This window comes from Sceloporus occidentalis, unplaced genomic scaffold (assembly GCF_023333645.1).
Source record: "Sceloporus occidentalis isolate IW3139 unplaced genomic scaffold, rSceOcc1.0.p SCAF_1, whole genome shotgun sequence".
Lineage (NCBI taxonomy): Eukaryota > Metazoa > Chordata > Lepidosauria > Squamata > Phrynosomatidae > Sceloporus > Sceloporus occidentalis.
The window spans coordinates 47,488,770-47,511,341 of NW_028316981.1; the positions used below are offsets into that span (position 1 = coordinate 47,488,770).

Sequence of the window (22,572 nt, forward strand, 5' to 3'; positions counted from 1 at the left end):
TTTTTCTTCCTGTAGAATATTTAGTAGCTTTCAACTTGAACATCTCCATAAAATAGGTTGAAACATAATCCTTCAGATTTGATGGTAGGAGCTATGTTTGCAGGTGTTGAATCTGAGTGAGATGAATTACCACACTATACAGAAAGAGAAAAGATAGCAATTGATGCATATTGTTGATCTAAAGTGGAAGAGAAGAGAGTGAAAGAAATGCTATAATGCAAGTTATAGGAGTATAAATATTCAATTGTTTCAGATTGCATGTAAAGATAAATAATTTCCACAGCTTTCTCCCCATGATGGGAATATTTGTACAACCTGAAGCATTTCAGAAAAATTGGCGGGTTACAAACCACCACTTGGGACGTCCTCAGGACATCCCAGTTTTAAAAAGGGGCGTCTCTTGCAGACGCCCCTATTCCTGTTATGGACTCTGTCCGTAACAAATGGCGGTGGCCGTTCCACATGGCTGCCGCCATCTTGACGTAACGGACGCTGTGCGTCCGCACGTCGTGCAGCGCTAATGACGTCATGAGTGCGCCATTGGCGCCTTGCGGCGTCATGAGCACACCGCCAGAAGAAGCTCCATTTTGGAGCTTCTTTTTTGCTCCGTAAGGGAGCCACGCGGTTTGGCTGCGGCGGCTCCCTTGTGGAGCAAACAGCAGCGCCGGGAGACCGCCGAAAAGCAGCGGTTTGTAATGCCTCTTTGAACCTTTTCACGCAAATCCCACAGTTTTCATGTAAAAAAATCTCAATTCCAGATTGTCATAATTGTGGAAAATGGATGTTTTGGATGCAAAAGCCATGAATGTTGCAAAATAAATAAATAAATAGGTTTCTTGAAAATGTACATTGTTTGTGAAAAATGTAATTTTTTTGTGAAAAGCATATTTCTGTACAAAATCCACTTTTTTTTTCAAAAACCCACTTTTGTTTGGCTCCTGTGTAAGGCAATTTCCTTTGAAAACAAAAGCAGTGTCTTCTTCTTCCTCCTCCTTCTCCTTCTCCTCCTCCTCCTCCTCATCTTGTTATGTGCCTTTCAAGTGATGGCAACTCTAAGGTGAACCTATCATGGGTTTGGGTTTTTTTGGCAAGTTTCTTCAGAGATTGTTTGCCACTGCGATCCTCTGAGAGTGGGTGTGACTTGCCCAAAGTCACCCAATGGTTTTCTGTGACTGAGCTGGGATGTGAACCCTGGTCATAGTCCAATGCTCAAACGACTACACCATGCTGGCTCTCACAAGTATGCCTTAGCATACTTAAAACTAATGAGATAACAAGCATGTACTTAGTTTCTCCTGCATTCCTTCTTATATCTCTATCTTTTCAAAGAGATGTGTATCAGTGTCATGGCAGGCAATGAGTAGCACCTGTTGCTTGCCAGATAGACACCATCTTAGAAATCATCCCTCTTGTCTGATAGAGAGAAATGCCTGTCTGAAATTAGCACTGCTTGATGATGCATCAAACACTGATATCTTCCATATTTTTATTGTTGGCATGAATTTAAAGAAATTATCTAACTCAGCTGTCCTGACTCTGGCTGCTGCCTTGAGCTCTCCCTTCCTCTGTAAACAAAATAACAGATTACTATGCTTCCTCTCCAGATCTCTGTCAGGCTTGCCCACTGTTTGAGAATTGCATGTATGAGTATCTCTTTTAGACTTGGCAGTGGCATGTCTCAGCAAATTTGTCCTAATGTAATAGACACACTATTTCTATTACAAAACATGTAGAGGCAGTAAATGTATCAGTTGTTGTTGTGTGACTTGAAGTCGTTTCTAACTTATGATAGCCCAAAGATGAACCCATCAAGGGTTTTTTCAGCAAGATTTGTTCGGAGAGGATTTTGTCTTGACTTGCCAAAAGTGTTTTCCATGGACAATGAGGGATTCAAACTCAGTTTTCAGAGTCGTAACCCCAGCTCTCAAACCATTATACCATGCTGGCTATTGCACCAAAATCAAAAGTGTACATAATGATTCATTTTAGGCTAGGGCATGAGCCACCTCTAGGGATGTTGGCCACTGACAATCCATTACCTTGTACAACACCTTGGACTACACCACCTTGGGGCACACATAAGTCTCACCCTTGTTCTGCCACATAATCACCCTCCGTGGCTCCAAGAAAAAGCAGAAAGAGTGGAGTATCAAAAGATACAGGGTGCAGAAATGTCTAATTTATATGTTAAGTTGTTGGGTTAGGTGCCTCTCCAGAAAGAATAACAAAAGGCATTTCAGAGATCATTGAACCCAGAGTAATTTTTTTTCTGCACTTTCCCTTGAGCACTAAATGACCATCATTAACATCTCACCCGAGTGCTGTTTGTGCGCTGCATGGGGGTTTATAAGGCATAGCTGCCAGAGGTTAAGTGCTATAGCAAGCTTGCTGTTTAATGGCTTTTAGCCAGCTAAATGTTGGCAACCATTTGAATGCAATCTTTCATAAATAGGAAGCATGTCTCCAGACACACACTTAATATTTGCTAGACACTAGGTGATGCCAAAAAGGTAAAGGGAAATTGCAGTTGTGATTTGAAAGTTTGGGTTTTGCAGTACCTGAAGTAAACTGTATGTTGCTGTTGTTTTTTAACTTACCATATTTCTGGAATACCAAGCACCTATCTTGGAAGTAGTGAATAGGAATAACATGGTCACATGTAACTCATTTTTCTTTGGTTCTTCCTGGGGGGACTGTAACAAGAATAACAAAGTTACTTTTCAAAAGCACCAGACAAGTGAGGACAGTATCGTCTGTCTCATTTTTTTTCATGTAATAACTCTTGTTTCCTGGATTACTTGTAAAGTCACTTTTTAAAGATGTTATGGGCATTTATAGGGGCATTTTGAGCTGAACATCCCAGCATTTAATACTTTAGGTTTTTTAAAAATGGGTTAAACAAAATTATTTTCCAATCTCCAGTCAAGCAGACTGGACTGGGGGATGGGGTGGAGCCAGGTTGTTGACATATCCTGCACCTAGAAGAAATGAGGTCTGTTGTCACCAGATCAAAAGTAACTGAAGAAACTATTTTTAGTGATCATACTTCTGTTTCATTTGAAAAAAAAATATTATTACTTGTACATGTTTCAAAGGTGCATCGGTGCTTAGTTCCCCTTGAAAGGATGTTAATAAAGGAGGGGGAGACAACAACAAAACTTGGATCTGCAAGTCCTATAAGTCCTAGCTATATGCAGTGGGATCCTATAGAACCTTGGAGATTAACTCAAAAAAAGAAGCTGTTAGCATGAGCTTTTGTAGACCTCAACCAACTTCCTCAGTTCCCCATGCCTCTGAGGGAATAGTCTCTCAAGCCGCTGAAAACTCATGCTACCAACCTCTTTCTTTCAGTTAGTCTCCAAGGTGCTACAAGATCCCTTTGGACACTGATTTCCCAGTCTAACATGACCATGTCTATGAATCCTAGCTTTAATTGGTGTTTAGGAGTCCTGGAAGCTGCAGTCCAGCAATATTTAAAAGGCTGGACTTTATGCATAAGTCCCTGCACTTGTTGATTGCCTTAATTGTACTTATTTATAAATGAACTAGTAATAGGGTGTTATCTCCCTACACCCCATCCCTGTATCTCCACAACATAGTTACACTTATGTCATGGCTTCAACTGACAGAATACTGAGGTTTGTAATAGGTGAAGAACCTAAATTATTTACCAGAGAGCTCTGGCACATTCCCCTGAACTACACCAGACTACAAATCTTGGCATTCTGAAGTTTAGAGCCATAGCAACTAAAATGGTGTCATCCTACTATAACTATGTAGTATGAAGGAACTCATAAAATTCTTAGTGTTATTTCTTGGAACTGGAATGCTGAGGAACCATCCCAAACACTGAGGATGCTGGAGGAGTTTTACAAAAGTGTGCCTTATTCATCAAAATGATTAATTAAACTACTAAGGTTCATGTTCTATTCAAGCAAGGATGAAGAACTGCAAAGGGTGGGGACAACTTTTGGCCCTGCAGGCAATATCAGAGATGGGGAGGTTGTGATGGTTGGAAAAAGGAAAACCACCACATTTGGACGTGGGAACTTGCACTGACATTTTATTGGGGGGGTTTTAGTGGATGAGGTGGCAGGGGACTGTTAGTGATTGCTGAAGTCTGGTTTTAGGGGGCCACATACAGACCACCAACCTCAGGGTTGGCATGTTTTTCTAATTCTGATTAACAACAGTGTGCTGTTTCATACATGGTTATTTTTTGTTTCTTCTCCATAAATCAGGCTACCCAGTATATGCGACTAATTTCAAAAGAAATGCAACCAGTGGCTGGCACAGAAGGTGCTTATTATCGTCGCAGGAGGTTGATGAAACAACTTCCCATATATGACCAGGATCCTTCCTGCTGTCGGGGTCTTGCAGAGAGTGAAATAAAGTTGATGGAAGATTTTGTGAAGAAATATAAAGATGATGCTCTTGGTGTTGGAGAAGTTGCACTACCAGGCCAAGGGGGGACCACCAAAGATGATGGAAAGCAACCTAACAAAAGCATTCCTGTCCAGAAGGAAGCTGTTTCAACCAATGGAACCCTGAGTGATGTGCCTAAAAGACAAGAACTGGTAAGTACTTGGTCACATTCCTGAGACATGGAATTTCAACACATTTGTTCATTTTGGTTTGTTTCTTTATGCTATGTCTTTCAACCAAAAATGTTGAATGTAATGATGACAGTTCCAGGAGTGGATGACTGAGACTTGAACACTTTGTTTTATTGCATCATTGCTATGTTTGACCAAGTCTGACTGAGTGAAGAAGTAAATTAGCATTGGTGCAATATATATATATATATATCATTGCGAACTCCTGAGCAGTTGTAGAAATTGTGCCTTGAATGCTTAAGGCAGACACATTTGAATGCAATCTTGCCATTCTGCTCAGAAATTCATTGTTCTCACGATTACATTTTCTCTTTCTTTTTCTGAAGAAAACTTTTAACAAACTAGCCATAGATTTAATATGGCTATGTGAACTGAGTAAGAGGCTGTTAAATAGCAGAACACAGGCCAAAAGTGAGGAATAAGAAAAGGTGGACTTCAAATATGGGGATGACAGAGAGGTATAAGCTCAGAGTCCAATGCCACATAATTTTAACAGGATCCTCTTTCCTTGTATTTTATTCATTCATTCATTTATTAAAATATTTATATCTCACCCTGTATCTGAGGAACTCAAGGCAGCATGTAATAAAATAAATCCAAACAGTTCAAAAGGTTAAAACACTAAAAATAACTGAAAGGCTAGAAGTAAATCAAACCAATTAACACTTAAAACAGGACCTTATAAAAATATTCAACACTGTTTAAAGCCACTTACATGTGTAAATTTGGGTGAAATTAATCATGCCCCCAAATCTTAGGAAATGGCTGTGTTTTATTTGGCATCTAATCACAAAAAAGAAACAACAAAAAGACATATTTCTGAGGACCAAGACACTAGAAATAGCATGCCTAAAACCAAAAACAAGAGGAAATAATACTTATAGATGCAAACAGTACTAATAGATGCAAATTATAAGAACATAATAATGTATTCAAAATGAATACATAGAATAATATATCCAAGAGAGGAAGAGAGATTTGCAGATAACATTATTATTTATAATATTGATTTTGAAGGAACAGGGTGGTTCAGCAGCTGACTCTGATGATTGCAAGATTGCCTGGTTGTCAGTTTGAGGTGCAAGTGCTGCATGACAGAGTGAGCTCTCATTACTAATCCCATCTTCTGTCAACCTAGCAGTTCAAAAGCAATTCCATTCCACACACAGATACCAAAATTTTAGGATGCTCATGTCCCATTGTCTTCAGTGGTGGCATGGCCACAAGGCTGCGCCACCATTAGGGACAATGGGAATTTGCTACCCCAATCTGCCTGAATCCTACCTTGCTGCTGTCACTGCGGCAGGTGGCAATGGGCTGTCCCCTCTCCCCCTAGTGCCTCCTCATCCTTCCTCATCTCCTCTTCATCCCACCGCCTCTTGCCCTTCCTCCTCTTCACTCCACCATCACTTGCCTTCCGCTTCCTCCTCCTCTTCCTACCTCCGCCTCCTTCCTCATCCTTCTCGTCCTGTTCAGCCCTGCTGCCTCTTGCTGCTTCTTCCTCCTCCTATTCCCTCTTCCTCCTCCTCTTTTTTGCCCCACCGTCTCCACTCCCTCCCTCTTCCTCCTCCTCCTCCCACCAACTTCTGCCTCCTCCTCCTCCACTTCCTCCTCCTCCACTTCCTTCCTCATCTTCTTCATCCTCTTTGCCTCACCACCTCCATATCCTTCTTCATCCTCCTCATCCTCTTCACCTCCCTATTTCTTGCCTTCTCGTCTTCCCTGTCTCCTCCTCCTCCTCCTCCTCCTTCTCCTCTGCTGCCTCCCCCCAGGCTTGCCATTCATGGATGCTCAAATCCATGGATGGCAAGTCTGCTGATGGCAAGTCTGCAGACTGCAGATAAATAGGTACCACTTCAGTGGGAAGGTAACAGTGTTCGGTGCAGTCATGCAGGCCACATGATCACAGAGTTGTCTTTTTGACAACGCTGGCTCTTTGGCTTAGTAATGGAGATGAGCAGCAACCACTACAGTTGGACACAAGGGAAAACCTTTAATTTTGCCTTTATAATTGATATTATAATTAATTATAATAATATAATTATAGTTTTATAATTATACAGTTATTGAAATAAAGGTTTGCTCTCAGAACTGGTTGCTGTAAATATTTTATGTAATTTGAAGAATAACTTTTAGTTAAATAAAGTATTATCCAGAAATTTGTCTGCATTTATAGTTTGAATATATTATCCTATATATTGAACTGTATATAGTATATAGTATTGTAACTTAATAACTGAAGGCAAAGGCTTACTCAAAAAAAAAATTTGTGAAAACCATAATGGCATTAATGGTTTATTTTGATTACAAGTTCATCCTTCTAAGTAAATACATATTTATGGTGTTTATTTTCCAGAAATAAATAAACCTTTGTTTTTAATTTAGTGTATCTTCAAAAAATTATTACACAAGCTCTGTTTGTGCAAATGTGTTACACAAAAATAACACCAAGTTTGCTCTGCAAAGTTCCACAGAAGGCTTTGGAATTCCAAAAATCGGACTGTTGGGTTTTTTTGAGGGTTTTTCAGACTATGTGGGCGTGCATTCTCTGAAGATGCCAGCCACAGATGCTGGTGAAACGTCAGGAATAAACTCTTCCAGAACATGGCCACATAGCCCAAAAAGCCCTAAAAAAACTATGGATGCTGGCCATGAAAGCCCTCGACTTCAGACTGTTGGGTGTTTTTTTTTTGGGTGTGCGGGGTTTTTGTTGTTTTGTTTTGTGTTTTTTGCAGACCAGGAAAATGGCATCGATGTAAATGTATTTTATGTAGTAGCAGATACAGTACTGTAGGGACAGTTTCACAAGTATGTATTAATACCAACTTCATAAATGCTCCCACTGAGTTAAATATTGAAAAGTAGCAAAGGAACTATGTTCTCTAAGTGAATTTCAGTTCTTAATTCCTAATTGCCTAGTTCTGTAGGACAGATTGCTTTTTTATATTATTTAGAAAATAACAAATCAAGCCTGGACATATAACTGTTATATACACTGCAATATATAACATAGTTACTGTCTGAATGTTGGTGCCTATGAAAAGTCTGTCCTATTAAAAATACATAGTCTATCTCTACATAGTAACACAAAAAATATATATAGTATACTCCAGATTTATTTATTTTAGAAATAGTTGTTTCGGCTGTCTGATAAGGAGAGAGAACACTGTGTTTAAATGCATAGGATCAATATTACCTTAGCAAATTTCCCTGATCTGAGATCTTTTCTGGTGGAGCTTTCTATTCCCTAGCCAAAAAAAAAAAAAAATCACTTCTGTTCTGCTTTTTTTTAATCTTGGCTCTGTTGAAAGGAAAATTAGTTGCATGAAGAGGAAGCGGAGTCATAAAAACTTACTGCTTTCCATCCACTGGAAAGCAGCTAATCAGAATTAGCTTCTGTTCCACAGCGTTCCTTTAAGGCAACTGCAGTTCAATAAATTTCATATGTAAAGTACCAACACTTGTCCAACCACAGCGACTTCAGTATTCAGAGCCTAGAAAAGAGAACACTGATCGTAGTACCAAATCATGATCCTAGTTTTGTTGAGGGTAAAAATATCCAAAGTGCAATCCTATACATATCTTAATTATAAGCAAGCTCCTTCAGCAAGTAAGTGTGTACTGAGAGCCAGTGTGGAGTAGTGGCTTGACCATTGAACTACAACTCTGGGAGGAAAAAAGCTGGGAGGTGAATCCCTAAACAAACACAAGCAGGTGAATGAGCAAAAAGTTTAGGGGAGACGAACACTCGGCAATTTTATTTAAACAGTGTGTTGCACTCAAATGCAATGAATGTATTTAAAAAATGTTAAAATACAAAGCATGCGATCTTTAAAAGGTAATTCAAGCCTGTGGGCCACGCCCTACAGACATAAACATAAAATGAACAATCAGTACTGGGCCAGAAAACTGCAAATCCCATGGGAACATATACAGTACATGAAATATCAATTCATTTGTGCCTCACAGAATGAGATTAAAGGGTATACAACAGGTTAGAGAGTGCACAATGACTAATAAATTAAAACGGATAATGCAGTATGCCCATTACAAAATAATAAATGTTGACCAAACGCGTTTCGACATATGTGTCTTCCTCAGTGGTCATGCACAACTAATGAAACAATCTTGGAAAGATACTCATAAGATGTATGGGGACATCCCGTCTCTATGGGTAAGTAGTAGCTCCAAATGAACCAAATATCCTGCCTAGGACTGGGATGTCCCACACACAGTAGCAAGCTCTAAAGATTGTTTCAGTATACTTTATAATTCTAAAGGAGAATTCACAAAGCTAAGGTTATTCAGCACATGGGTTGCCTCAAAAGACTACAGTCTTTAGCAAATTTAAACCCATGTGCTGAATAACCTTAGCTTTGTGAATTCTCCTTTAGATTCTCTGGGAGGAATGGCTTTAGCAAAAACATTCCATCATTGCCCAAGTTTTGCTTCAGAGCAAAAGGGTGGTGTGTGCTTGCGGTAGGGAGGGATGGCTGTGGGAAACCTATTTATTTTCCTTTTCACTGAAATAAAAATTTTCTTGTAAATATTATCTAAGGAAGGATTCATTGGCATGTGATAAACCACATATTAGAAAAAATGTTTCCATAGTGGATACAGACAGTCTAAGCACAGACTTTTTTTCTGTACAGCTGGGAAAGCAAGTATTCGCCTTTGACAGAGTCTGTCTGAAAACCCGTATCACCCCATATGGGCCTGCCTAATACCTTGGATGGAGAGCTTTCTTTACTTCCCACCAGCTTCACAGGCATATTACAGAAGAGGACCTTCTCAGTACCCTCTCCTATGCTACAAAACTCTCTCCCAAGGGCAGTTTTTTAGCCAATGTAAAGTCGAAGGCTTTCATGGCTAGCATCCATAGTTCTTTGTGGGTTTTTCAGGCTATGTGGTCATGTTCTAGCAGAGTTTCTTTCTGATGTTTCACCAGCATCTGTGGCTTGCATCTTTAGAGAATGCTTTACCTGGAAAAATTGAGTGTGTATATACCGTGTGAGCCTGGGAATGCAGGAGTGATTTGCATGTGTATTGTTCTGTGTTGATGACTGGCCTCAGGCTGGGAGGCTAATGCAAAAGAGGATTAATGTCTGCTAATTGGTGGTCATTATCTGCTGGGAAAGCCCCTGACTCTGAATGGTTTCCCATTTGCATTTGCTGAGTCCTAATTTTGCTATTCCTCAGGACTGGCAGCCAAATTTTGTTCACTTTGATTTCTTCTTTCCGGTTGAAATTGTCCAGGTGTTTGTGGATTTCAATGGCTTCCCTGTGCATCCTGACATGGTAGTGGTTGGCATGGTCCAGAACCATTAGCCTGTAGAGGCCTGTTCAAATGCTTCAGTTCATCTTCCAAGAAGTGGGGTTTGCAGATGCATTGATGTTAACCCCACTTCTTGGAAGATGAATGGTTATTCCAGCTCAGACATCAGAAGGGCTGCCAGGCCCAGGAAAACCCAGAGAACTGAAGACAAGCAGCCACCCAAAGGGAAGGTATTTTTACCATACATCAAAGGAGTCACAGACAGAATAGGCAAAGTGGTGAGGAAGCACAACCTTCAAATGGTTTACAAACCAACAAAGAAAATCCAGCAAATGCTTCGCTCAGCCAAGGACCAGAGAGACCCTCTCACAGCCGCAGGAGTTTTCCGCATACCATGCAGCTGTGGACAAGTCTACATAGGGACCACCAAACACAGTGTGCAAACAAGAATCAAGGAACATGAGAGACACTGCAGACTGGACCAGAAAGAAAAATCAGCAGTAGCAGAACATGCCACAAACCATCCTCGGCATAAAATACTGTTTGAAAACATCGAAGTTCTGGAAATCATTCAGAGTCAGGGGCTTTCCCAGCAAATATTGATCACCAATTAGCAGACATTAAACCTCATTTGCATTAGCCTCCCAGGCTGAGGCCAGCCATCAACACAGAACAATACATATGCAAATCACTCCTGCATTCCCAGGCTCACACAGTATATATACACTCAGTTTTTTCCAGGCAAAGCATTCTCTGAAGATGCCAGCCACAGATGCTGGCGAAATGTCAGAAAGAAACGCTGCTAGAACATGGCCACATAGCCCGAAAAACCCACAAAAAACTATAGTTTTTAGCCTCTTTTCTTCTCTCTTCTTGTCAGCTAGCAAATAATTTCCTATGTAAACAACCTTCAGCCTTTAATTGGTTGGGGTAAAAAGAAGTACAGTGAATGTGCTGCTCAGTTGTTTTTTGAATATGGAACTTTTGCATAATGTGTTTTTAATTGTTTTAAATTGATGTTTTCATTGTATTGCTTGTAAAATGCTTTTGAAATTTCAGTATCATTACTGTTTAAGCTATTTTGTTTCAACATACATTGTAAGCTGCTCTGAATTGTACCCAGAAACAGACCAGTATACAGCCAAGTTGTTGTATCGAGGAGTTTTCATTCTCTCGGTGCATAAATGTTGACTTGCCAAGGTCCCATTGTCTCAGTGAGTCTAATCTTGTTGGGACTAGAGGTGGATTTAGGTTAGGGAATTTGTTGCTAATCTTGCAAAGGGATGAAGTTAATATTCATAACTCCTCTAGCTGTTCTGCATAATAATAATCAAATGTTGTTATCAAGAGGTCACTCTATATTTGATCCTTTATACTCATGCTTTCAACATAAACATGACTGTATCTGAAAACAACCACTGGTGCAAAGTTGGGGTGCACTTTTGAACAAAGTCCAGTGGCTCAACACACTTGTTCATCCCTGTTGAAATGAACAGAACCATTTACTAAATGATGCATGTGGACTTCATGCTAGCTGCCCAGTCCTTTCTCTTAGGTTTCTTTACAGTTTATTTCTTTATGCTTTAATAAATGCAAATAACCAAGAGATACCCTGGAAAGAATTAGCTGTTTTCAAAAAGCAATATGGAATAATATTCTTCATGGAGTATACTATGAACACTTTCCCCCCAGAATCCATTTTATTGTCCTTTCAACACCAGCCATTATGATGTTCTGGGTGCTTGTTCATACGTCAGTGTTGCTCACAAGTAGGGTAGTTTAAAGTAAGCAGCCATTTACATTCCCTTATGGGGCATGATTTCACAGGTAATGCTTTTAACTGAAGTGCCTTATTTCTGAAGATAGCTAATGCAATACAGAAATGCATTTCTAGACTAATGCATTCACAAGAGCGTAGAAGAGAGAAATACCTATACTGTGCATTCTGTTCAGTTTTTGTATACTTTTCCATTTGGGTCTCTGGCTTATGGAAATAGAGTGCTTTTAACCATCAGTTGTTAAAGCATCTTTAAAGCAGGTCACCATCCCTTGGAAGTAACTGAAATGGTTCCTACCATTTGGACTGCTATGGACTAAATGAGTACCTTTATTGCACCATCCCTGATCATTAGCATGGTGGTTGGGGTTAATGGGAGAGGCAGTTTCCTCCACCCTGCATTGTCTCATTTTGATTTTTATACCTGTGCTCAGTATTCCTGGAAGCTGCTGATAAAGACATTGAAATTCTCTGTGTAGGTGTGCTTATTTACATATTAAGCTACTGCGCACTGCATAGTTACATACTGAGCATGTTGTAAGTGCTTCTTCTTGAAAATATAACTTTTTTAAATTTAGGCAGACATTAATGTGAATGAAGGGAGACAGACATGGAGGAAATGGTTGTGAGCTGGATGGGAGGGTTTTGTTTTGTTTTTTCATTACTGATGTAATTTTTTCTCTAGCTCTGTGACCTCTGCAAGCAACAATTACCCATGGAATGTCCTGTGGTGTATGCAGATAGAGCAGGCTACAATTGCCAGTGGCACCCTGCCTGCTTTGTATGTTCCAAATGTTCTGAACCACTCGTTGACCTGATTTACTTCTGGAACAATGGGTCCATCTGGTGTGGGCGCCATTACTGTGAGACCATAAGGCCACGCTGTGCTGCCTGTGATGAGGTAAAACCAACAGAGAAGTGGGAGGATCTCTTGTCTGGGATAGTTTGCATAAATGTGGTATGTAGCTAAAAGTATTGCTAGGATTGTTTTGCAGGATATAAAATAGGCTTGTTTAGAAAACACGTTAATCACTACCCAAATTACAGTTTGCACTTTGCTGATAGGCAAGTCTGCTATAAAATCCAAAATGATATGTGTCCAAAGTTGAGTTGGGGTGGGCAACAGTTGTAACAGTCCACACAGTTTGCCCCCACCCATTTTGCCATGGCACATACTGGGCTGTCTCAAATAATAATAATAATAATAATAATAATAAACAATTTATTTTTAGCCCACCTCTCCCAGAGGATCAAGGTGGGTTACAATCACAAAATGGATTAATAACAATAACAATATAAAATATATATAAGATAAAACACAATCCCCTTAAACTCCCATTTCAACTAAACAACAGTTATAAAATACAATTAAATTAATAGATTATAAATTGTTTTTTGTGGGGTTTTCGGGCTCTGTGGCCATGTTCTAGAAGAGTTTCTTCTTGATGTTTTGCCAGCATCTGTGGCTGGATTCTCTGAAGATGCCAGCCACAGATGCTGGTGAAATGTCAGGAAGAAACTCTTCTAGAACATGGAACATGGCCACAGAGCCCGAAAACCCAACAAAAAACTATGGATGCCGGCCATGAAAGCCTTCAACTCCAGATTATAGTTTTTTAAAAAAACAAACCCACATTTTAAAAATGAGGCGTAATGAAGCAAACACAGGCAAGCCATGCAGGTGTTACGGGATGGTCAGTCAGGGAAGGGCTGCCAGAAGAGATCTACCATGACAGCCTTCTTAAAGGCGTCAAAAGTTGTAATAAGACAGATATCCTGTGGCAGGTCATTCCAAAGTTTTGAAGCAACAGATGAGAAGGTCTTCTGGGTGACCGCAGCCAGCCTGGTTCCTAGGCTGCAGTAGATTTTTCCCAGAGAACATGAGTTTGTCAAGTGGATTGTATGGAGGAAGGCACTCCTGCAAGAAGACTGGACCCAAAACATGAAGGGCTTTAAAGGTTATTACCAACAGCTTGTACTGTGCCCAGAAACTGATTGGCTGTTAATGTAGAGATTTTAAGATTAGTGTTATGTGGTCGCTTCTAGATTTACCTGCGACCAGTCTGGCTACCATGTTTTGAACCAATTGAAGTTTCTGAACTTGGCACAAAGGTTGCCTCATGTAGAGTGCACTGCAGTCGAGTTGAGAGGTTACCAGTGCATGTACCATGGTTTCCAGGTCCTCTGGCTCCAGGTGGGGTCACAGCTTGTGTATGAGCCGAAGCTGATAACAAGCACTCCTGGCCGTCGCATCTATCTGGGCTGATAACTTGAGTGACGAGTCCAGGAGTACTCCCAAGCTGCGAACACAGTCCTTTAGGGGAAGTCGAGGACTGGTGAACATATATCCATACCCGGTTTGGGGGTCCCTACAGCGAGTACCTCCATCTTATCTGGATTCAATTTTAGTCTGTTTTTCCTCATCCAGTCCATTACCACCTTAGGACATTCATTTAGAGGAGAGATGGCATCCTTAGTCACTGTAACAGTCCAAAACATGGAGAAACATATTTGGGTGTCATAAGCGTACTGATAACACCCCGCCCCATGTCTCTGAATGATCTCACCCAGCGGCTTCATGTAAATATTAAATAGCACCGGAGACAAAATAGCATCCTGAAGTACCCCAGATTTCAACTCCCTTTTAGAGGAGTAATTGTCTCCGAGCATCACCATCTGGCATCTGCCTGCAAGATAGGCATGGAACCACAGCCTGGCCGCAAGTATTGATTCCTTACTAAATGTAAGGTTTTGACAAATCCAAAATGTCCAACAGTTTTGATGTCATGGCACAATTGTAATATTTTACCCCTCAATCCCTCAGGTGCAAACACCTTGTCCCCCTTAGAGAACACTCTGTTTTATAGCTGCAGTTTATTTGGGTGCTGTTTTGCTCACTCACCTTGCTTAACTCCTTCCAACAAACCTTTCTGAAGGGGTTCTTCCACCAGAACAGGCAATTCAGCTCTCACTGCCTGTCTGCAAGTCATCACTTCCAGCCCCCACTGTGTTTGGATGTCCACAGTCCACAATCCCCACAGTCTCTTCCTTTTGACTCTCATATTGTGGCAAACTGAACAAAGTGTCCACCAGCATATTCCTAGCCCTGGAAGATACCTCAATGTGAACCTAAATTTATAAAAGAATTCTGCCAATCAAATTAGTTTAGGACATAAGTGCCATGATCAGTGCTTTGATCAGTCCACATCTTGAAAGGGAATTTACTTTGTTCCAGCATGTGGTGCCACATCTCCAGAGTCCTTTTAATGGCAGATGCCTCCTTCTCCCACACTGCCCAATTTTTAACAACCCTTGCTCATTTTTTGTAAAAGAACAGCCCTTAAAGCAGTATCATTCACATCAACTTGCCCCACAAAAGGCTGACAAGGATTTCAGTGTTTGCGGATAGGTTAGACAACCGTTTCAGCTCCTTGCATGCCTGTTGACACTCAGTACTCCACTTTATTTTGGCACTGAGTTTACTTTTGACTTGACTTACTTTTTTTGCTTTCTTTTTGGTCTTTAGCAGATTGGTCAGCAGTAGTACCACCTATGCAAAATTTGGAACGAACTGTCTATAAAAAATGTGCAAACTCTAAGGAAATCTGCAGCTGCCACCATGTTCTTGGGGGGGGGGGGGGCAGCTCCCAAATTTTAATGGTGGGTCTTAGTCCTGACAATCTTAGTTCTGACCATCTGTCATGTACAGAAACAATTCCATTCAGAAAACCAAGCTTTCCATAATAAAAGCAGAAAAACTTTATTTGAATTTCTAAGATGTTCACCACAGACTTATGTGTCCCATTATTCACAATGATAGCACATAATATGTTATAAGCAAGCAAAGCAATGGTAATAAACCTAACCCTATTTGTCATGGCAGACAAGCTGAAAGACTCAGCTCCTGACCAAATCTGGATCTAACAAGTCCCAGTCCGACATTCTAAAGATTACTCCACACAGGCCTTTGATGGAGTATGCCTCTATAGTGTGGTTACCAAGCCCAAAGGCAGTTATCCTTAGTTTCAGTTTTATTCTAACAAATGGATGCTTGATGGCAAACTGTTAACTTGTTGTACATCTTAATAAGGCCACAATACTCCCACAGTCTATGTTTACACATTCCCAGAAGAATAGCCTTTCTATGCAATGCTTGAATAGTCATGATGAGTTCATTACTCTTATTTTATATGTGGCTTGGCTTGTCATGTCAACCACTATGTGTGTATTTTCATAATGAAAGAGTTATAGGACTTGGCTGACTTTAGGGAGAGGATGACATGATTAATGGAGTTGTTTACCTCCACAGATAATATTTTCTGAGGACTACCAACAAGTTGAAGGCCTCACCTGGCACAAACAACACTTCACCTGCCTGGAGTGTGAGACCTCACTGTTTGGCAAACCATTCATCCTGGATGGAGCTAACCTTCTGTGTGCAACTTGCAGTAAAAACAAGCAAGCTTGAACAGCATATAGTTTCAAAACCCAACTGAATTGTTTTCTCAAAACAGATTGGAATCAGTGGGGTAGAAATGGTGCAGTGGAAGATTTAAGCAAAGAAATTTACATCATTTGGATGTAGACTACTTTGGCTATTTACAATAAAATAATTATAAGAAACAAGATGAAAGATGTAACATGGTAGTGAATGCATTAAAGTAAAATTAAAGAGTGGAATGTTTTAGCTTTTTCCAGATAGACATTAATTATAGCCAAACTTACTAGAAGCCAGGTCTCGTGATGTTCAGTTCTTCAACAACATGTTACCAAGCAGCTAATCCAGCATATCCAGAAGCACTGAAAATTCTTCATTTTGCTGTCATGTCCTACTTTTCTTGTTAAAGTACTAAATTGGTAAATTAAACTGTGACACCTGGTAACACCAGCTCAGTTAGTGGCTTCAAAGATTGATTGACAAGGGTGAGAGTTGTAATGACTCACTTTTCAGAAGTAAGTTATCTTTGATTAATACATCATTGCAATTTGAATACAGGTTGCTATCCTGTTTGATGTGCTAGAGAACATGAAGGCAGAATGATTGAATGAAGCAGGATAAATACAATAAACATATACTGCAAGTAATGTTCAAAATCTCTAGATGCAGTTATAGGCAAAACACAGTGTGTGGGTGGAGTGTTAGTTTTATGTTTTCTTGGGATGGATAAATAGTTCGAATGTATGTTTTTTTTCCCTCTCCTAACTTAACTGTTTAATTTCTGGCACCAAATAGGTCTTAAGGTTGCAATTTCATACACTTTAAAATCTCACCTGCACACCAGCATCAAGCGATGGAGAGTAATCAATAAGAGATCAAACCATATTGAGTCTTGATTCTCCATATTCTCCACTATTTCAATTTAGCACATCCAGAAACAGGAGAAAGAAACAATCTAAGGTCAAGGGCCAACATAGAGTTTGTCTGCACTTGCTAGAATATTCCAGGCTGCCCCTGGAGTATTCTGGCCTCAAATTCCCCCTAAATGTATCCCTTACCTTGTAGGTTTTTGGCTCTTTCCTCTCTTCTCTAGTGTTTGTTGCCTAATGCTGCTGCTGAAGTCAGAACAAGGAACCCAGCCATGCTATCAATGCTGGGCACCTCTGAAAATCCACCAAAAACCCACAGCAAATAGTGAATTATTTAAATGTGGGTGGAAGGGGAATGCCCTGGATCAGGTGTGGGCATCATGAAGACAGTTCAGGCCTGAATCAGAGTTTTGGCCCTCTGTCATGTAAGTAGGATGAAGTGAGCCCAGAGGAAAACTCAAGTTAAACCACCCATGTAGACAAAGCTTTTAATACTTTGCTTAAGATTGCACCTCCCACATCCACCTAATGTAGGTAGCTGTAGGAATGGGGTCAAATCATATGGGTTGGTTTACAGTATATGAACCAGGTGGCTTTCCACATGTTGTTGTTGTCCAAGTGCCATCATCACCAGCTCTCATGGGATGATGGAAATTGCAACCCAACAGTGCCTACAGGTAACCACAGATTCCCCACCTATTTCAACTAGTGCACTATTATTAGAGATATGGAGACCTTTAAGTCCATCTGATGTATTTATTTATTTTAATGTACAACATCCTGCTTAGTATTTGCGATGAAGCTCTTGTCTCCTTAAATCAGTGGTGGAAATGGTGTGACCCTCCAAATGTTGTTGGACTACAACTCCTCTCAGTATCAGTCAACGTCTTGGTCTAACAACACCTAGAGCAAGATGCGCTTCCCCCTAGCCTAAACTATAGAAAAATCAGTAATAGTTATAAGGAACAATGTTAACTGCATAAGAGGTGTATCCATGGCATAACTAACAAGACAGCACTAACTGCCATGCCATGGAAAAAATTAAAGTCTATTAAGTTCCTGGGTTGTTTTTTTCTACCATTAGGATAAGCAGTAAGGCTTGCATTGTATGTGTTGTAAAGGTGCTATTTTAATTAACACAAAATGAGATCTATTTGTAGCAGATAGCCTATGACTACTTAAGGTGAGAGTAAATATTTCATTACTTGGTCTCTGAACAATATTTGGTTTGATCAGCTAACAACCTTAGGTGCTTTTTATGATATAGTAGGAGCAAAAATCATTTGAGGCAAAGAACTGGAAAATTGCAATCCTGTGTTTGTTTGTTTGTTTGTTTAAAAAAATAGTCCTATCACCACATAGATACTAGCGTTTTATTTTCAAGTATATTAACAGTATGATTGTTTTGAGAATTTATGGAGGCTTGTTTAATGTAGGTACTCCACGTACAAACAGAAATATTCATCTAGCACAAGCATTTCCTATAAATTTAGTGTTGGGGAACAACTTTTTGTAGATATGGTAGAACTGGCATATATATTTTAACATGAAGAAGTTCTTATTCACAGTGAAACTCCATAGGCATAAGCACATATTCTTTGAATTTCTGGAAAATAAAAAGCTGCATTCCAGCTATGTGGGCTTCATGACATCAGGGATTATTACGTTTATATTTGATACTCCCAGTAATGGCTAGAAAAGATATGACAGTCAATACAACATAATATCTCAACTTCATTCAGACCCATTCATTGTAGTAGTGCTTACACCTGGGTGGATTTAGCTGTGAGGCTATTATGAATTTTCAGTTACAAATCTGTTTTATTACACACACACACACACACACACACACGCATGCACACAAAACCTATTCACAATTATGTATTAAAAGACTGGAGCAGAAACAGGTAGTGACTGTTGAGTTGTATGTTGAGTTGTATATAAAATGTGTTTTATTATAATAAACTGCTTTCATTGTGTGAAAATGATAATTACTGTAAAATCAATGCAGCACTCTGGTATTTCCAAAATGTTTAAAAATCTGTTAATGAAACAATATCAATACAACTTTTATGCCAGAATCTCTATATAGCTTCTTCCCCAATAAAATGTTTTTTGATATTTTTTACTATTATGTTTGGAACAGTAGCTTGTATCCAGTTTCATTTGCTCGTTTTTCAGAGAAGGAGCAAGAAGTGCTCAAAATCTATACTCTCCTACTTTAGACATGTGAAAGTAATATGGCTCAGAATTCTGTCACCATAGTCTACTTAGTGTGTTGAGACCAACTCTGTAACCAGAAAGGGACACTGGGCCCTTCCCATCTGTGAGGATTTGCCCCCCCACACACACACACACACACAGATGGAAAAAAACATGAGAGCTCAAGCCCTTATTAGTCAATGGAAGACAACGTGTGTGCCCACATCAGTGCACTTGCAGGCACATGCCACCATTCTCTAAGGGATGGGACTACCCGCAAGAGCTCCAATCCAGGGATGGCTAGCCTATTATTATTATTAACTTTTATTTATAAAGCGCTGTAAATTTACACAGTGCTGTACATAAATCTTTTAGTTAGACGGTTCCCTGCCCTAGCCTACTGATACGTTAGATTATTGTGATAGCAAATTGATAGGTAAGCCTAAGAATTGTTAGACAGCCTTACCTATAAGAAGTGAGTGCCATAGGTGTAGTACGAGTGTGAGGAAAAAGATTAGAGTGCCTCTCATGCTTTGTTCCCAGCATTTTCTTGAATGGAATAGTTTTCCATTTCAAAATGACAGGGTGGGGGGAGAGGGAGATTCATGGCTGCATCTCTTTCAGTGTGTTTGTGTGTTGACAGTGTGATAACAGACATGAGCCTCCTTTGACCCCTTGCATAGCAGGAAATTACAGAAAAACCTTTTCCTTGCAGGTAAATTTGAAACCAGGCTTCCATCCAAATATTTTTTGGGGCAGGCCACCAATGGTTGGGAAGCATACCAAGCTTATCCCATTTCTAGGGTCTGGAAACCATGCCCTATGAGGAACGACTTAGGGAGCTGGGGAAGTTTAGCCTGGAGAAAAGAAGATTAAGAGGTGATATGATAGCCCTGTTTAAATATTTGAAGGGATGTCCTATTGAGGAGGGAGCAAGCTTGTTTTCTGCTGCTCCAGAGAACAGGACCCGGAACAATGGATGCAAGCTGCAGGAAAAGAGATTCCACATCAACATTGAGGAACTTCATGAAAGTAAGGGCTGTTCGACAGTGGAACACATTCCCTGGGAGTGTAGTGGAGCCTCCTTCCTTGGAGGTCTTTAAGCAGAGGCTGGATGGCCATCTGTCGGGGATGCTTTGATTTGGATTTCCTGCATGACAGGGGGTTGGACTGGATGGTCCTTGTGGTCTCTTCCAACTCTATGATTATATGATTCTATCAAATTATGGCCATTTTGCCAATATCCCCTTTAGAATCTGCTTTAAGCTAGCAAAAAGAGAGTGATTAATTTGAATTCATGCAGCTTTATCTTATGCTATTTTAGCTGGAGCAAAATTTTCAAGTTCAGTGGGGCTTACTACTATGCAAATGCATGTGAGACTATGGCTTTAAAATTATGTGTTTCAAGAGATTTATTGTTGAATCATTTTTCTTCATGGTAGTGATGGAAATGACCATAGGATAAACAGTAATGTGCACTGAACAAGGATGTGCCTGTGTGGGAACAGATATGAGTAAAGACCTCCTTTCTGTATGATCATTTCAGGTGCAGTATAAAAATATGTTACACATTCATTGTATACAATCCACCCAGCTCTTCTCAATATGCCCTTTCACACTCCACAAATAATAGAATCATATAATTGGAAGAGACCACAAGGGCCATCCAATCCAAACCCCTGCAAATTAGAGCTGACTAAAGCTTGAGCAGTTGGCCCTTGCCAACCTCTGGCTCTGAATGTGGTGTGAACACCCATGGCCTACACCACACCTTAAATACTCTAAAGGCACCAGATCCCATCTGATCTTGAAAGCTAAGCAGAGACATCCCTGGGAGACCACCAGTGAATACCAGGTGCTGTAAGCTATATTTCAGAGGAAGGAACTGGCAAAACCACCTCTGAGTATTCCTTGCCTATGAAAATACTATGAAATTTATGGCATCGCCATATGTGGAAAAATGGGGAAATCAACAAAGAGGAATTCAAACAAATAGCGAGCCTGTGTAGGGGTAAAGTCAGAAAAGCCGAAGCACAGAATGAACTCAGGCTTGCTAGAAAGGTTAAGAACAACAAAAAAGGCTTTTTTGGATATGTCCACAGCAAAAGGAAGAAGGAAATGGTAGGGTCACTGCGTGCAGAAGATGGCAAAATGCTAACAGGGGACAGAGAAAAGGCAGAATTACTCAACACCCTTTTTGTTACAGTATTCGCAGAAAAGGCAAAGGGTGCTCAACCTGAGGATAATGGACCAGAGGACAGAAAAGAGGAATTTCAGCACAGAATAAGTAAAGAGATAGTACAGGAATACCTGTTTAACCTAAGCAAATATAAGTCTCCAGGACCAGATGAACTACATCCAAGGGTATTAAAATAACTGGCAAATGTAATATCAGAGCCATTGGCAATAATCTTTGAGAACTCCTGGAGAACAGGAGAAGTCCCAACAGACTGGAGGAGGGCAAACGTTGTCCCCATCTTCAAAAAGGGGAAAAAAGAGGATCCCAACAATTATCGTCCAGTTAGTCTGACATCTATACCAGGAAGGATTCTGGAGCAGATCATTAAACAGAGAGTCTGTGAACATCTAGAAGGCAATGCCATGATCACAAAAAGTCAACATGGGTTTCAGAGAAACAAGTCATGCCAGACAAACCTGATCTCTTTTTTTGATAAAATTACCAGCTTGTTAGATTAAAGGAATGCTGTGGTTATAGTATATCTTGATTTCAGTAAGGCCTTTGACAAAGTCCCCCATGACATTCTTGCAAACAAGCTTGTAAAATGTGGACTAGACAAGGCAACTGTTACATGGATTTGTAACTGGTTGACTGGCCGAACCCAAAGAGTGCTCAACAATGGCTCCTTTTCATCCTGGAGAGAAGTGACCAGTGGGGTCCCACAGGGCTCTGTCCTGGGCCCAGTGCTATTCAACTTCTTTATCAATGACTTGGAGGACAAAATTGGGAGCATACATATCAAATTTGCAGATGACACCAAATTAGGAGGAGTAACTAATACCCCAGAGGACAGGATCAACATTCAAAATGACCTGAACAGACTAGAAAACTGGGCCAAAGCTAACAAAATGAAATTCAACACGGAGAAATGTAAAGTACTTAGGGTGGAAAAATGAAATGCACAGATATAGGATGAGGGACACCTGGGTGAATGAAACTATGTGTGAAAGGGATCTAGGAGTCCAAGTAGACCATAAGTTGAACATGAGTCAACAGTGCGATGCGGCAGCTAAAAAGGCCAATGCCATTTTAGGATGCATCAATAGAAATATAGTGTCTAGATCAAGGGAAGTAATAGTGCCACTCTATTCTGCCTTGGTCAGGCCCCACCTGGAATACTGTGTCTAGTTCTAGGCACCACAATTAAAAAACGACA

General features: G+C 40.2%; 1 protein-coding gene across 1 annotated transcript in view; it reads left to right on the top strand.

The window, feature by feature from the left end:
- Positions 1-19,071, top strand: part of LMCD1 (LIM and cysteine rich domains 1) — a 67,479-nt gene extending 48,408 nt beyond the window's left edge. The window contains exons 4-6 of the mRNA XM_089520236.1: positions 4,242-4,577; positions 12,354-12,569; positions 15,978-19,071. Coding sequence (XP_089376362.1) covers positions 4,242-4,577; positions 12,354-12,569; positions 15,978-16,136 — 711 coding nt within the window. The 3' untranslated portion in view covers positions 16,137-19,071. The remainder of the gene's footprint in view (positions 1-4,241; positions 4,578-12,353; positions 12,570-15,977) is intronic.
- The last annotated feature ends 3,501 nt before the right edge of the window (positions 19,072-22,572 follow it).